The sequence below is a fragment of the Diaporthe amygdali genome (assembly GCF_026229845.1).
Source record: "Diaporthe amygdali strain CAA958 chromosome Unknown NODE_45_length_313557_cov_64_577745, whole genome shotgun sequence".
In the NCBI taxonomy this organism is placed as follows: Eukaryota; Fungi; Ascomycota; class Sordariomycetes; order Diaporthales; family Diaporthaceae; genus Diaporthe; species Diaporthe amygdali.
The window spans coordinates 248,498-261,679 of record NW_026517065.1 but is presented as its reverse complement, the minus strand read 5'-3'; the positions used below and the strand labels follow the sequence as shown (position 1 = coordinate 261,679).

At 56.3% G+C, this 13,182-nt stretch overlaps 4 protein-coding genes across 4 annotated transcripts; 2 read left to right on the top strand and 2 right to left on the bottom strand.

Annotated features, from left to right (window-relative positions):
* Window positions 1-432: 432 nt before the first annotated feature.
* Window positions 433-1,821, bottom strand: J7T55_007826 (uncharacterized protein; the record flags this gene model as incomplete). Its single annotated transcript, XM_053134513.1, has 4 exons — window positions 433-1,050; window positions 1,137-1,261; window positions 1,333-1,439; window positions 1,745-1,821. 4 exons carry the CDS (start codon window positions 1,819-1,821, stop codon window positions 433-435), a joined length of 927 nt encoding a protein of 308 aa, XP_052987798.1.
* Window positions 1,822-2,692: 871 nt separating this feature from the next.
* On the top strand, window positions 2,693-3,729 carry J7T55_007825 (uncharacterized protein; the record flags this gene model as incomplete). The annotated part of the gene is made up of 2 exons (XM_053134512.1): window positions 2,693-3,269; window positions 3,329-3,729. 2 exons carry the CDS (start codon window positions 2,693-2,695, stop codon window positions 3,727-3,729), a joined length of 978 nt encoding a protein of 325 aa, XP_052987797.1.
* Window positions 3,730-3,758: 29 nt separating this feature from the next.
* On the bottom strand, window positions 3,759-4,600 carry J7T55_007824 (uncharacterized protein; the record flags this gene model as incomplete). The annotated part of the gene is made up of 2 exons (XM_053134511.1): window positions 3,759-4,400; window positions 4,463-4,600. 2 exons carry the CDS (start codon window positions 4,598-4,600, stop codon window positions 3,759-3,761), a joined length of 780 nt encoding a protein of 259 aa, XP_052987796.1.
* Window positions 4,601-5,799: 1,199 nt separating this feature from the next.
* J7T55_007823 (uncharacterized protein) lies at window positions 5,800-12,415 on the top strand (the record flags this gene model as incomplete). The annotated part of the gene is made up of 4 exons (XM_053134510.1): window positions 5,800-5,809; window positions 6,143-6,444; window positions 7,356-11,765; window positions 11,825-12,415. 4 exons carry the CDS (start codon window positions 5,800-5,802, stop codon window positions 12,413-12,415), a joined length of 5,313 nt encoding a protein of 1,770 aa, XP_052987795.1.
* Between the last annotated feature and the right edge of the window lie 767 nt (window positions 12,416-13,182).

The following is a 13,182-nucleotide window of genomic DNA, read 5'->3' as shown; positions in this document are numbered from 1 at the left end:
GCCAGGGCCTGTTCTCAATTTAGTTACGGATGCGCGACGGACTGCAGCACTTATGTAAGCATCTCCCTTCCCGTCCCATCTTGTTTCCGTCTCCAGGTTTCCGTCTGATGTCTCGATGCGGCCTGACAAGAGAGGGAAAGCTGGAGATCCAAGACGCCGGAGGCCTGTTTCGCGTTTGACAGTAGCTGAAGAAGCAAAAATAAACATCTTTGTATCTATGTGGCTAGCAGCTATTTTGTTTGTTTGGACTCGGTTCTACTACGCTATGTGCTATGTACTGGTACTCACTGCCTGGAGATCCCCAGATCCTACCATTGGACTGCCCATCTTGAACTCTGTCCCCGGAACTAGGTAGCATCCCAACACACCTCACTCTTGCAACCTAGCTTTCCTAAGCTCAACAACGTCCCGACTCTGCAACTCACAACACATCTACCTCAACGCATTCTTCTCCAACACAGACTGCCCGGGTTCCAGCCACGGCGCCTCCCTCCACCCAGGCCACACGTAGCCCTCAGTGTTCTCATTCGGGAACCGCGGCTCAATCTCCGGCTCGATCAGGCCCCACAGCACTCGGTACGCCTCGCCGCTCATGTGTAGCCCATCAGGCAGCAGCTTCTCGAGGTAGCCCCTCCGGCCGCCCGCCGCCGCCGACCCGAGCGGCGGCTGGCTGGCGTCCCAGCCCGTCGTGTTGGCAACGGCGTGGTCCATGAGCGCCTTGGCCAGGTCGACACAGACCACCGCCCCTGCCCCTGCCCCCGTCTCCGCCGCCTTCTCCTTCGCCTCGGCCGCCACCTCGCGCGCCGCCTGCGAGTACGCCGCGCTGCGGGCCTGCTCGCGCACCGCGCGCCCGTACTGCGGCGTGTCCAGCTCCGCGCGCCGGATCTCGTCCAGCGGCGGCGGCGTCACCACCAGGACCTTGGCCCCGTGCGCCGCCACGCGCGGGTGCGCCACCAGCCGCGCCAGGTTCGCCTTGTACTGCTCCAGCGGCACGCCCTGGTTGTCGTCATCCAGCTGGATGGCCGCGTCGTTGGCGCCTAGGAGGACGATCTGGCAGATCACGGGCCGCTCACTCAGCATGGCGTGTTCCGGGCTGGGCTCCTCCCCCTGACTGTGATGCGAGGGGAGAGACTCACCAGGTACTTCATCTTCGGCGTGCCGGGGCCCGGCTCTGGGAAGATGTCCTCCGCGATTTTCAGGGCCTGCGAGGTGTTGTAGCCCGAGAAGCCGCGGTTGACAACATCATACCGCCGCAGGCAGTCTGAAATCCTTGTCAGCGTCTGAGTTTCTCTCGAGGCTCCGGGCTCTGGGGTGAGGCTCAAGGACACTCACGTTTTTGGATAGTGGCATAGAAGGAGAAGCCATCCTGGACATCCACGCATGCCTCGAATAACGAGTCGCCAAAGAGCACGACCTGGGGATATGGTGTCTGTGCTGGTCTGTAAGTGTATGTTCGCTCGAGGTGAAGTTGCGGGAATAGATTTTCTCACTGCCATGACTGACTGACGTATCCTTTGGTACCGTTTGGTAAACACTGACGAATAAACTCCTGCCGATACTCAAACTCCTTGAAAACCTAAAAAAAAGCTAGATGCTTAACGCTCTGGAACAAAATTTCTTGCAAATGACGTTCTATAGCGTGGGGGTATCGCGATATATATACACGTGCCACATGTAAGTGCAAAGGAGTAGCGCGAGTTCGTGAGTCCGAACCCCACCCATAAACTCCAATCTCTTGACGAACTTCCCGTTATGAACCGACCGGGCCTGTCCCATCATCCTCCCCGACATTAGCCTCAAACCACCACATGGGTTCGGCATGAGACAGGCAGAGGAACTGAACAAGGCGCCGCTAGCCAGGGGAGTATAGCGAGTTGCCAGGATCTCACGATATGCCGAGCACGTCACAGCGGTTGCATGGTTCCTTCCCAAAACCCGGTCTACGTCGATTCGCGGACTCAGGCGATCGTGGGCTGGCCCAGGCCAAGGCGGCGGCCTGCAGCGCCTGCAACGGCGGACTTCTTTGTCTAGTGCGTGTCTGACTGCTTTTTGTGCGTAGAAGCCTACGACTCAATCATTGACCGACTGAGCCGTGGCCTGGACAGAGGCGGTGAAACCGCGAAAAACGAAAAGCTAGTACGTCAATCATCGGCCTTTGATGATGTGCCAAAGTCTGTCTGGACGTGCGACCCCGGTTTCCAAGATAGCGGTGCTGTGCTCTCTGTATTGCTGTGTTGTCCATGCCGCTCGTCCTAGTCGCGAATAAGATCGGGGGTCGCCGGACCGCCTTCGCGGCTACCGTACCCACCCGCGAGGCAGGCAAGCTGCAGCATGGTCTGGCCTGCGTGTTGGGTGAGGTTCACGATGTGAAGGCGCACATTCAAGCTCTCGTGTCGTGGGAGATCCAAAAGACAAAGTTGAAACTTTCAGCACCGATACATCGGCGGAATCCCCTGGGGGACTGCGTCACAAAAGCAAAAGCCAAGACCAGGGCGCAGAGACCTACACCAGAGACAAAAAAATAAGGCAGAGACAGAAAAAGCACAGACCAGCCCAGCTAGCTGACCGGGCCGAACCAGCAAGGTCCTCTCCATTCCGTAGCCATTGAAATCGGAGCGAGCTAGCGTGGGTGCACTCTCACCCGCCAAATACACGCACCACCACAGGCTGGCTTACCTGGGCAGAGACGACAATGGAGGAGCTCCCCAAAGCAGCCGTCCAGCTGCTGTACTCGGTCAGCCCGGCTCATCTGTGCCAGACCGGTTTCACACTCGCATCATGCGCCGTCCTGGCCGTCGCGGTCGCGCCCACCAGGGAGCGCAAGCTTCTGGTCAACTATGGAGCTCGGAGCCAAGGGGACTCGACAACAGTTGCCGCCGCCGCCGCCGCCGCTGTCGGGCAAAAGGATGATGACATCCGGCTTAGATCGGTCAGGAAGCTTACCTCCTTGGGCCAGGTCCCTCACATGTGGTTCTTCACGTTCTACGCGACTTACATTCTATGCGCACTCTTCTGGGCCAGCCAGTGTCTTTTCAACGGTAGAGCCTTGCGCTCCATAGCTAGTTGGCAGGTCGAGCTCGAGCCATCGGGACTGGCGAATGGCCACGTCACTGTGGCGTGGTGCTTGATGCTTCTCCAGGCTGCAAGACGGCTGTACGAGTCCTGGGCTTTTGCGAAGCCTTCCAAGTCCACCATGTGGATCGTCCATTGGGTACTTGGCCAGCTGTTCTACGTGGGAATCAGCGTGGCCATCTGGATCGAGGGATCTGGTATGCTTTGCCCTATGGACACGATTCAAAGAGTCTCAGCTCGCTGACACGTCCGGCAGGCGCCATCTTGCAGAATCAATTGCCGTCCTTCACACTGGATCTCACGGCGGGCGCGATTTTCAAGGTGGCCATCGCGGTGCCTCTCTTCTTCTTCGCCTGGACGTCACAGTACCGCTGTCACGAGTATCTGGCGGGCCTCAGAAAGTATTCACTACCTGACAAGGGCATGTTTCGACACCTGATCAGTCCCCATTACACTTGCGAGTGCTTGATTTACTTGTCATTGGCAATTGTCGCAGCCCCGGAGGGACACTTGTGTAACCAGACGCTGCTGTCCGCGCTGATTTTTGTGGCTGTGAACCTTGGTGTGACAGCGCGAGGGACCAAGAGCTGGTATGTCGATAAGTTTGGGTCGGACAAAGTGGCGCGGAAGAAGGTCATGATACCCTTTGTGTACTAAGGCCCTATCGCTGTTCGGTTTCCTAAATGTCAACGCTTGAGAAATTTACCGATGTTGTTTCCGAGCTTCGAAACCTTCAGAACATCTCGATATGTCAAGCTTGTTCGGGTCGACCGTTGATTGTCACCATGAGCAAAATCTTCTGGCGTCCGTAACATATCCCAGTTGCTGACAGTCTCGGGGGAAAGATCAATGTCTGCCTGAACATCGGCAATGCCATGCAGATATTGGGTGTACAGGTCGCCCGTTGTGATGAGAAGGCTTCGGGGCTCCTGTAGTATTCTGTGAGCTGGTTCAGGGTTGAGGGCACCGTCCTCTTTGCTTGAATATATGTTGAGACAAAGACTGGCTCCCAAGCTGACAGTGCAGACGACCGGGTGGTAGGCCGCCCCGTCTTTGTGCGGCATAATGCCTATCCCTGGGGGATACTCGTTGATCAGGACATGGTTTGGGCGTTTATGCGGGCTCAAGGCGAAGAGATGGGCGGAGCTGTCGTGACCGGCAAGAGGAATTGAGAGCAACCGCGACACCACGGGTTCGTTGAGCCAAGCTGGCAGAGGGGCGTCGAGGAGCCTGTCTTGGACCAAGTCGGATGGCCATGTCTGTAGACGTCGATGGGAGAGTTGCTTCCACTTAGGCTTCGGCGCGCCTGAGATCTTGTTCACCGTGAGCTGACCAGTCGGACCTCCGAGCCTGGAAGTGGTGATGCTCGAAGACTCGCCGTTGAACTCACCTTGTCCAGAATGAGACGCTCTTCCTCTTCACTTATGAAATCTGCGATGTAGTACGCAGTGGCCGGAAGGCGAGGTATCCTGGCTTGATCCAGGGAAGAGGGGAGCGAAACTCCCGTGGGGAGAGCTACGTGACCCATGAGGGCGATGGAGGGCCAGTGCAACCCAAGTGCAACCCGGGATGCTTCCCCAGAGGTGGTGGCCTGGTCCAAGTCCTGCCCTTGGACTTGAGCTCGGTTGCCGAATTGTGAAGGTGCGTGCAAGGGCTTTTACCTCGTAAACGTGCGACTCGGCGGTCAATGTGATCTCAGCGGCGACTGATTTGCCTATTGCCCCGAGTAGCCTGGCAAGGGCAACACGATAAGATCTAATACCAGCCGCAGGGGGACCAAGATTGAGCACAATAGAGACGAGTAGGCTGAGAGCGTGTGAGGATGGAATAACCATACGCGGCACAGCTTTGGGAAAGATTACAGCAACTCGACGCAATGTCCCGGGTTCCGAGACCAAGTGGATTCCGGCCCAGGCTAGAGGATTGCATAAGGCGTGCTGCCTCGTGGCCGAGCTGGTGACCTTGGAGGGTTCAGAGCTGTTTTCGGAGCCAGGGCAAGACGGGAGGCGTGGTTGTTCTTGGTAAGGCTGGGGTGGGACTGGTCGGGCCTAACGCTGGACTAGGCAGCCGAGAGCTGAGAGCTCGAGAAGACAGACTGCAGAATGCCACCAGGATCGAACGAGTCAGGGAAGCTCCTGCATGCTGTGCGACAGCGCCCGTACAAAGTCAAAGTGGTCCAAGTCAAAGTCTCTGGCTGTTGGGATGGATGTGACAAGCTGACTGAGGTGAAGCGAGGCAGAACCGTGGGATAGCCGGCTAACATTGACCGACGGGGCACTTGCGCTACCCCTGCCCTAGTCCCTCTGGCTCCCCGCAGCCCGCAAGGTTGAGTTGATGACAGATATTTTGATAGAGCTGGAACACCGTGGTAAAGGAAACGGCAACAGCCTTTCCCATCCTCTGCTCGAAAACAATCCCGCGTGATGTCGCGCGAGTCGCCGAATGTTGCCAGATGTGACCAAGAGCCAAGTCGGCGGGTTTGGACGGGGTGCTCCGTTCTGCGACTGTGGTATTGGAGGACCTAGGAACAGAAGAGTAAATAAGTTTGGTGGCGCTCGGAAGCTTATTCCTGTGATTGAGGGTGGCCTTGCGCGTCGAAGCGTTTTGGCAGGGAAAGTATCCTCGCTGTGTCTGTCTGGCTGCCTGGCTGCCTGTCTGCCTGTCTGCCTGTCTGCCTGGGCAAGCAATGCGAGAAACACAACGAGACACAAACAGAGGCAACACAGAATGAGGCGCAGTAAGTCGTCGTCAGTCACACTCAGCCAGTGAGAGAGTAGGTGCATGGTGAGGCAAGAAAGACAAGAGCAGCCTGGGCAGCTTTCGATGTCCTGGTGAAGGAGTTGGTGTATCAGTCAGTCAGTCAGTGAGTGAGCGAGTGTGTGCACGCATAGACTGCTCGCATCGGACACACAGACGCAGTACCTAGGTACATGGGTAGGTACCCTAGCAGTGCCTAGGCAGGCTGGCAGGGTTAGAAGCAGGCTGGCATGGCAGGCCGACGGGCCAGATAGCCCAGCAGCATATTGTGGTACTATGGCACTATGGTAGACAGGACTGACCAGACTGACAGACTTGAGTGAACACATCATCCATGCTGCCATGAATGAATTGCAGTGGCAGGGCACAGGGCTCGAAACGACAGCAGAGGACGGTGTCGCCTGCCGTATTCAAGGTCGACTTCCCGCCCAATCAGGCGAGGTGGCAATGAGGACGCGCAGGGAAGGCGCAGTTCAAGATCAGACTTGGGTCACTTCGAACCCACGGCAGCGGCAGGGGTCCAGAAGGAACCCAGTCGGGCTAGACAGGGGGGGCCACCCAGCGAAAATCTCCATCTCCCGTCTCTTCCAGCCAATCATCGAGTCCTATCTGTCTGTTCGTTTCTCTCCTTCTCTCCTTCTCGCTCGCTCTCTGCTCCTTCCTAGCTCTTCTTCCAAGCTTTGGGTTGTCTGGGTGTGTGGTGAGTGGTGAGTGGTGTGGGTATCTGGGTGTGTCTGTCTGGGTGGACTGTACCTAGGTACTGTGTATGCTGGCTGGATGCTGGTGGTGGACTCATCTCTTTTTCTCTTCCCTCGCTTTCTCTTCTCTCCCCGTTCACTTTGCTCCTCCTCGACCTACTCCTCCTCCCCCTCACCCCTGTCTTGCCCCCTCCAAGGCCCAGTCAGTACCAGTAGTCAGTCCTAGCTAGCACCGTATCGTAGGTCCGTAGCCTGCTTGACCTGCCACCGACCGACCAGGCTCTCTCTCTCTCACTCACACTCTCCTCCTCTCCCCCACCCCCCAGTCTCCCCCCCGTTCAGTTGAGTCCAAACCCGATCCGATCCAATCCAGTCCAAGTTCAATCCAGCCAGTCTTTTGCCAGTCCTGCCAGTTCAATCCAGAAAAGAACCCAATCTTCTCTAGCCTTTCCTAGACTCTTTCTTCTCGCTCACTCACGCTCCGTTTGGGTCTCCTGCCTCCTGCGTAGTCATTTTTCTTTCCCACAATCCTGAAGGGGTCAGACACTGAGACATTATTATTAGTTTCTCAGTCTTTTCCATCCTGTACACTACATCCTACCCGACCAGTGCCGTTCCGTGCCCGCTCCCGTACCACACATCGTACCTCACCGCACCATCTGCCAAACCAACCAAACCCGACGCCGTCGTCGTGCCTTGACCTGTTCGTTCGTTGGACTGGCCTTGGACTGTGTTCTCTGCCCTCTTCTGTGTCTCTCATTTGCCTCCATCTTTCTCCTGTGAGGCCTTTGTTGGACCCCCAAAAGACAAGAGCGCTACCGATTGCAGCTCCACGACACCCACAGGCGCGCCGGCCCTCCAGCCCCTTTGATTTTCCTTCGACCGGGAGTCCTCGTGACAGTTGGCTTGGTTTCAGTCAACAACCCCGACCGAGTTGCTCGAGGCAGCAGCGCCCGGACCATCCCGTCCCATCCACGCCCTGGTTCAGTCCTGTCCTTCAATTTGGGCCTCTCTCAACTCTCCTCTGGCAAACTACTCCACTCCACTCCACACCACACCATCTGGCTCGACGCGGTTCAACCAGCCTCCTGTCCCTCTTCAACTCCGTGGTCCAGAGGTGCCCATGATGGTGCACAGGAACAGTTCACCTTCGAATTGAATGATATGGATGCGCAGAATGCTGCAGAGTCCGCCGCTACGAAGCCACCTGCTTCCACTTCCGCCTCTCCTAGGCCAGGCAATGCGGCCGAGCCCGATCAGGCCAGCAAGCCTCCATCCTCCCCGCCCTCCGTGAACAAGTCCCCCCAAGCTTCAGCGTCTACTTCGTCACCGCGGCCACCGCCACAACCACAGTCTTCAGTCAAGGAATCAAAGGAGTCAAAAGAGTCCAAGGAGCCTAAGCAGCCCAAGGAAGCAGGCACCCCCAAGGAATCCAGCGACTCCAAGGCCAGCGTCACCGCTGTTCTCCCGCAACAGGATGACGAGGCTGGCGCTGAGAATAATTCCGAGGCCGAGACCATCGTCCTCCCAGGCAAGGATGGCTCTCCCATCAAGAGCCGCAAGGTGATCAAGCGTGAAGATGCTAGTGACGGCGAGGAGCGGAATAGTGTCATCGACATTTCCCCTGCAAAACGCAAGCCTTCCGATGGCAAGAACGACGGCCATGGCCCCAAGCAAGGAAGTAGCGGTGGCAACAGCCTCTTGACGGACGACGCAAAGCGGAAGCGACTGCTGGATCATCCACGGAGTAAGGACTCGAGTGGGTTGAGCTCGGCACCGGCATCTCCTCTGCAGCGTTCCCGTCAACAATCAAGTGACATCCGCCCAGAGTCCGAGGGTGACTCTGTCCATGCAAGGTCAACCAAAGTCATTCCCAAGGAAAAAGAACCCAGGGATCGGGAAAGGGACACATCGAGAGCGAAATCGTCAGATAAAGCAGTCACGCATAAGAGGAAGGCCCCCAAGGCAGAGTCTGACGACGAGGCCGACAACGAAAGCCACAAGAATCGCCGTCGGAGGACTTCTGCTTCGATCGACGCGTCCTCCACTCCACGACCGCAACACAAAGACCGCGATCACCACAAATCGAAGTCCAATCATGACAGCATTTCGTCATTGCGGCAACGATCCATTTCTCCACACCCTCGAACTCACCGACGAAGTGCATCAACCCAAATCGTTTCTCAATCATCCAGCGGCCTTAGTCAAAAGAAAAGACGCGTTCCTCCTCCCCTTACTACCGATTATCATTCCGACGAATCCTCTGCGAGTGGTAGCCCTCATGTTCGAAGCTCGACTATGCGCGGTCTGACGACACCAGCAACTGCTGACTCCAACATGTCGTCGGCCAAAAATCCCGCTCATAAGAAACACGTCGACGCGCATGGCCAAACGCAACTTGCCAAGGCTTGTTCTCGCGGCGAGTATGACAACGTCAAGCGGAGGCTCCATGAGCGCCCACAGGACCTGGATTTTCCAGATTATGCGGGCAATACTCCACTTCAGATTGCAGCCATCAATGGATATGATGACATTGTGAAGCTTCTAGTGGAGGCAGGCTGCGATATCGACTGCGTAAACCACGATAAGGATACCCCTCTCCTGGACGCTGTCGACAATGGCCACCTCGATGTTATCAAGGTCCTACTCGAAGCTGGAGTCAATCCACGCAAAGCCAACGTTAACGGCGAGGAACCGCTTGATCGGGTGGATGATGAGCTCGAGAACTGTGAGGAGATCCGTGCGGCGCTGATGGATGCTAGGAAGAAGCAAGGAGATCGTCGGCGAACCTCAGAAGAGCAACAGGATCAACAGGACACCCGATCGCACGGTCCTGACAGCCCGCGGCGCTCGCCCGCTCTGGCCGACTCTGCCGCTGGCACCAGGAGGGCAGCTAGTTCTCGCTCCCACAAGCTCAGCAATCATCTGCTGTACATGCACATGGACGACAAGACCCTGCGGTCAGCAGCTGGCCGAGGCGACTTGGAAACCGTGGAGCGCATTCTCCAAGTTAGGGATAATTTCGACGACGCGGAATCCATGGTCGCTGCGGCAAGAGGTGGACATGAGACGGTCATGAATCTGCTTCTGGCTCTTGGTAACGCCAATCCAGACCCTTCTCCGGTGGACTCGGAGCGTCCAGAAATAGCGACGCCGATTTTGGCAGCCATTGGCCAAGAAAATATTAGGGTTATCAGATTGCTACTGGCTCAGTCAAACTTCGACCCGACGAGGAAATTCCGAGGGCTCACTTACTATGAGATCGCTCAGAAACGACAAGGGCCAAACTGGAAGGAAGAGGAGCACATACTGAAAGATGCCTATGATGCATACAAGCGAAATCACCGAGACCCTCACAAGAAGTCTCCGAATCGGCGGGAGCTGGACAACAAGCGAAGCGGTCGAGCGGAGTCCAAAGATGACCCGACCAGGAGCCTGAAGCGCAAGGCCACTAGCCCCACCCGTGACGGCCACCGCGTCACAGCTGGGAAAGTTCGCACTACTGACAAGGAAGCCAGAGGCAACAACTCTGCTGGGTCAAAGAACGATGAGCTGACCTCACCTAAACGTGGACCTGGGAGGCCCAGGAAAGACGAGCGCGGACTGCCCACCATTGCAATCTCAGACGGTGAAAACTCGCCTGCCAGCAAATCTTCAAGCAAGCAAAAACGCCCAGACATGGATACTGCCTCATTCTCTTCTGAGGGCGAATCCAAGCCGAGGAAGAGACTCATGTCGGGCAGGGATTTGAAAGAACAGAGGGAGAAGAATCGGCGCCACAGCATGGTTTCCAATGCTTCGTCTCTTCGCGAGCCTTCCAGTCCCCGCGAGAACCGCACTGACGACCCACACGAGCTTCCTACCGAGAAGTACCACGACCGCGCTAAGGCGCTCAAGAGGGACGAGTCACGTGACAGGCTGTCCGTCTCTGGCGAGCATTCGAGTAAACGCAGCCGTACCAGTGCCACTCCCGACCATGTCTCCGAGAAAGAAGGTGAGCCGGTGAAGAGGAGGCGGCTGGATGCTGAGAAGAAGGAGCGGCCACCAAAGCCGAGCTCGTCACCTGACCGAAGTCGCAAGTCGACCGCTCCTCGCGACGGAGCAGTTTCGTCGAGGCAGGATGACAAGCCTGCTCGGAAGCATGCGGATCAAGTCGACAAGAAGGATTCAGCTAAGCCGCGGAAGTCTGACTCAGCATCGGACAGCAACCGGCGAGAATCCAGCAAATGTGCCCCATCTGAAAAGAGCATCCATGTCAAATCAGAAGATCCTGATACCGTGATGCGGGACGCAGATCAAGTCCAGGAGGAAGAAAACAAAGCTCGTGCTGCACGAGAGCAAGAAGAAGAGAAAAGGCGCCGTGCCGAGCTCGATGCCAGGAAAAAGGAGAAAGAGGCCGAGGAGCGAAAACGTCGTGAGGATGAAGAGCTCAAACGCCGCCAAGCCGAGATCAAGCAGCGCGAGGAGGCAGAGAAAGAGAAAAGGCGCTTGGAGGAAGAGGAGCGCAAGCGACGTGAAGAAGAGGCGAGGAAGAAGCGGGAGGAGGCCGAGAGGCTACAGAAAGAGGAAGATGATCGACGAAAACTTGAAGAGGAGAGGAAACGCCTGGAAAAGGAGAAGGAGGAGGAGGAGCGCAAGAAGCGGGAGGAGCAGGAGCGAATCCGCAAAGAGGAAGAGGCTGCGGAATTAGCTCGACGCAGACGCGAGGAGGAAGAACGCAGAGAGCAGGAGCGCCGCGAACGCCAGCGTGCGCTTAGAGAGGCTGAGCTGCGTAAACGCGAGGAGCAGGAGAAGGCTCGTCTCGAAAAGCTTCCCGCGTTTCTGCGCTGGCTTGACCGCGGTGTCAACATCCGAAGTGCAGAAACAGCCAAGAGATTTCGGATCCTGACGGGCGTCCGTTTCGACAGCATCCGGCCTGAGACCGCAGGCACTGATGAGGGACGTGAGCTGTGGATCTTGAACACTCAAGCTGCTCTACTCCTGGGGGAAACTGATCTCCAACTCACACGCTTCTCAGGCTGGGGCCACGTACCGGCATCTGAAGCTGCAAAGTACGTCATACTCGGCAAAGGCAGACCCAGCTGCGGCCTCATCGACATGGACGAGTGGGACTTGGGCAGACAGCTCCCCGGCTACTATTTCGGCAAAGAACCAGGACAATTGAGCTTCAAGGAAAAGCGACAACTCCAGGAGGAGTCCAAATTGAAGTTCATGGATATGGACTTGTTCTTTGTCAAGGTAAGCAAGCGATGCACTGCAACGAGAGCATAGAACTCTGCTGACCCACCTCTCTGTAGCTGTCTGACCTCTTGTACTCTGTCTCAAACATGGGTCATCTCCGCAACCTCGAAATCGTGGTCATGTACGAGGAGATCCCAGAGTCCGTGGAACAGTACGAGCAAGGATTATATCCCTCTCGGTGGAAGGATGACCCTGATGCAGACCGCTATATGGGATTCTGTCCAAGGCCAAAGTACTACGTCAACGGCCAACTCGTACGCGAAGGCAAGGTCGATATAAATACTGTCAGCAGGACGCCATGGCCGGAACAGCGAGTGCCCAGAAGTGGCTTAACCGCAGTCTCGCCGACAAACCCAAACTACGTACGGCTTGCGAAAGAGCAAGGCCTTAGCCACCTCTTTTCTGGCCTTAGGACCCCTCCCAATACCACTGTGGCACGTGCGTCTCCCAATCCACTCTTTTCGCAAAGAGCATTCCAGGGCTCGAACGACGACCTCTCTCCGCCGCAATCCGATTCCACGACCTTTGTGAATGGCGATGGGCACCAGCCGCGCTCGTCGACTGGTTCGGCGGGCGAGCAGGAGAAGCCTTTGGTGAATGGGACTACTGAGCCTCTTCCGACCAGCGGCGAAGCCATCGGTCACTGATTGCCGGGTCTGCGGCAAATAACGTTTTCATTGTCATTCCCAACACATCAGGCCTGCTGTCTGTGAGGAAAAATTTCTTGGACTTCGAAATGACAAGCGTCCCGCAACACGAGAGCAGAACCTGGTGGGGTGCGCCTCGTTGGCCCATTTTGGATGTTGGAGCAACGGGCTTGATCTTTCTGAACATTACGTGACGGGGTGCGGTATGCGCCCTGGTCCTCCCTGACAAAGGCAGGTGGGGTCTGATCGGGTAAAATCCCCGTTGCTATAGAAGGCAAAACTAGCAGAGTCGATATGACAGCCTAGAGCTTTTGGATGAATGCTCCGGTTCGTGAGGAGGATGATTAGGCCGCATCATCTGCCGAGAAGTATATCAGGAGATGTCTATGTAGGAACGCCTCAAGATGAGGTTGAAAGAGGTGATGGTTTGATGGCTACCAGGAGGTTGGCCATCAACATAGTATTATGTACCTGCATCAACATAGCATGGCGACAAGCAATGAATTGAGAGGAGACGGCCGATTTGGTTGTCAAAAGACAAAGAAGACAGCACTAGGCATGTGAACATGTTTTATACCGTGACTTGACAAGGCGTAGCAGTAGAGATGGATGACAGGAATTAGGTACCCATGGACCAGTGTAGTAGATTCAAAGTGTGGGAGACAGAGAGTACTCTCTGAGTGCCTGTTTTTATGTCTCAGGCCGATTGGTAATGTTTGAGTTCAGGGCAGTGTTTGAGTAGCAAACTACGGAGGAAGGCGGTGACG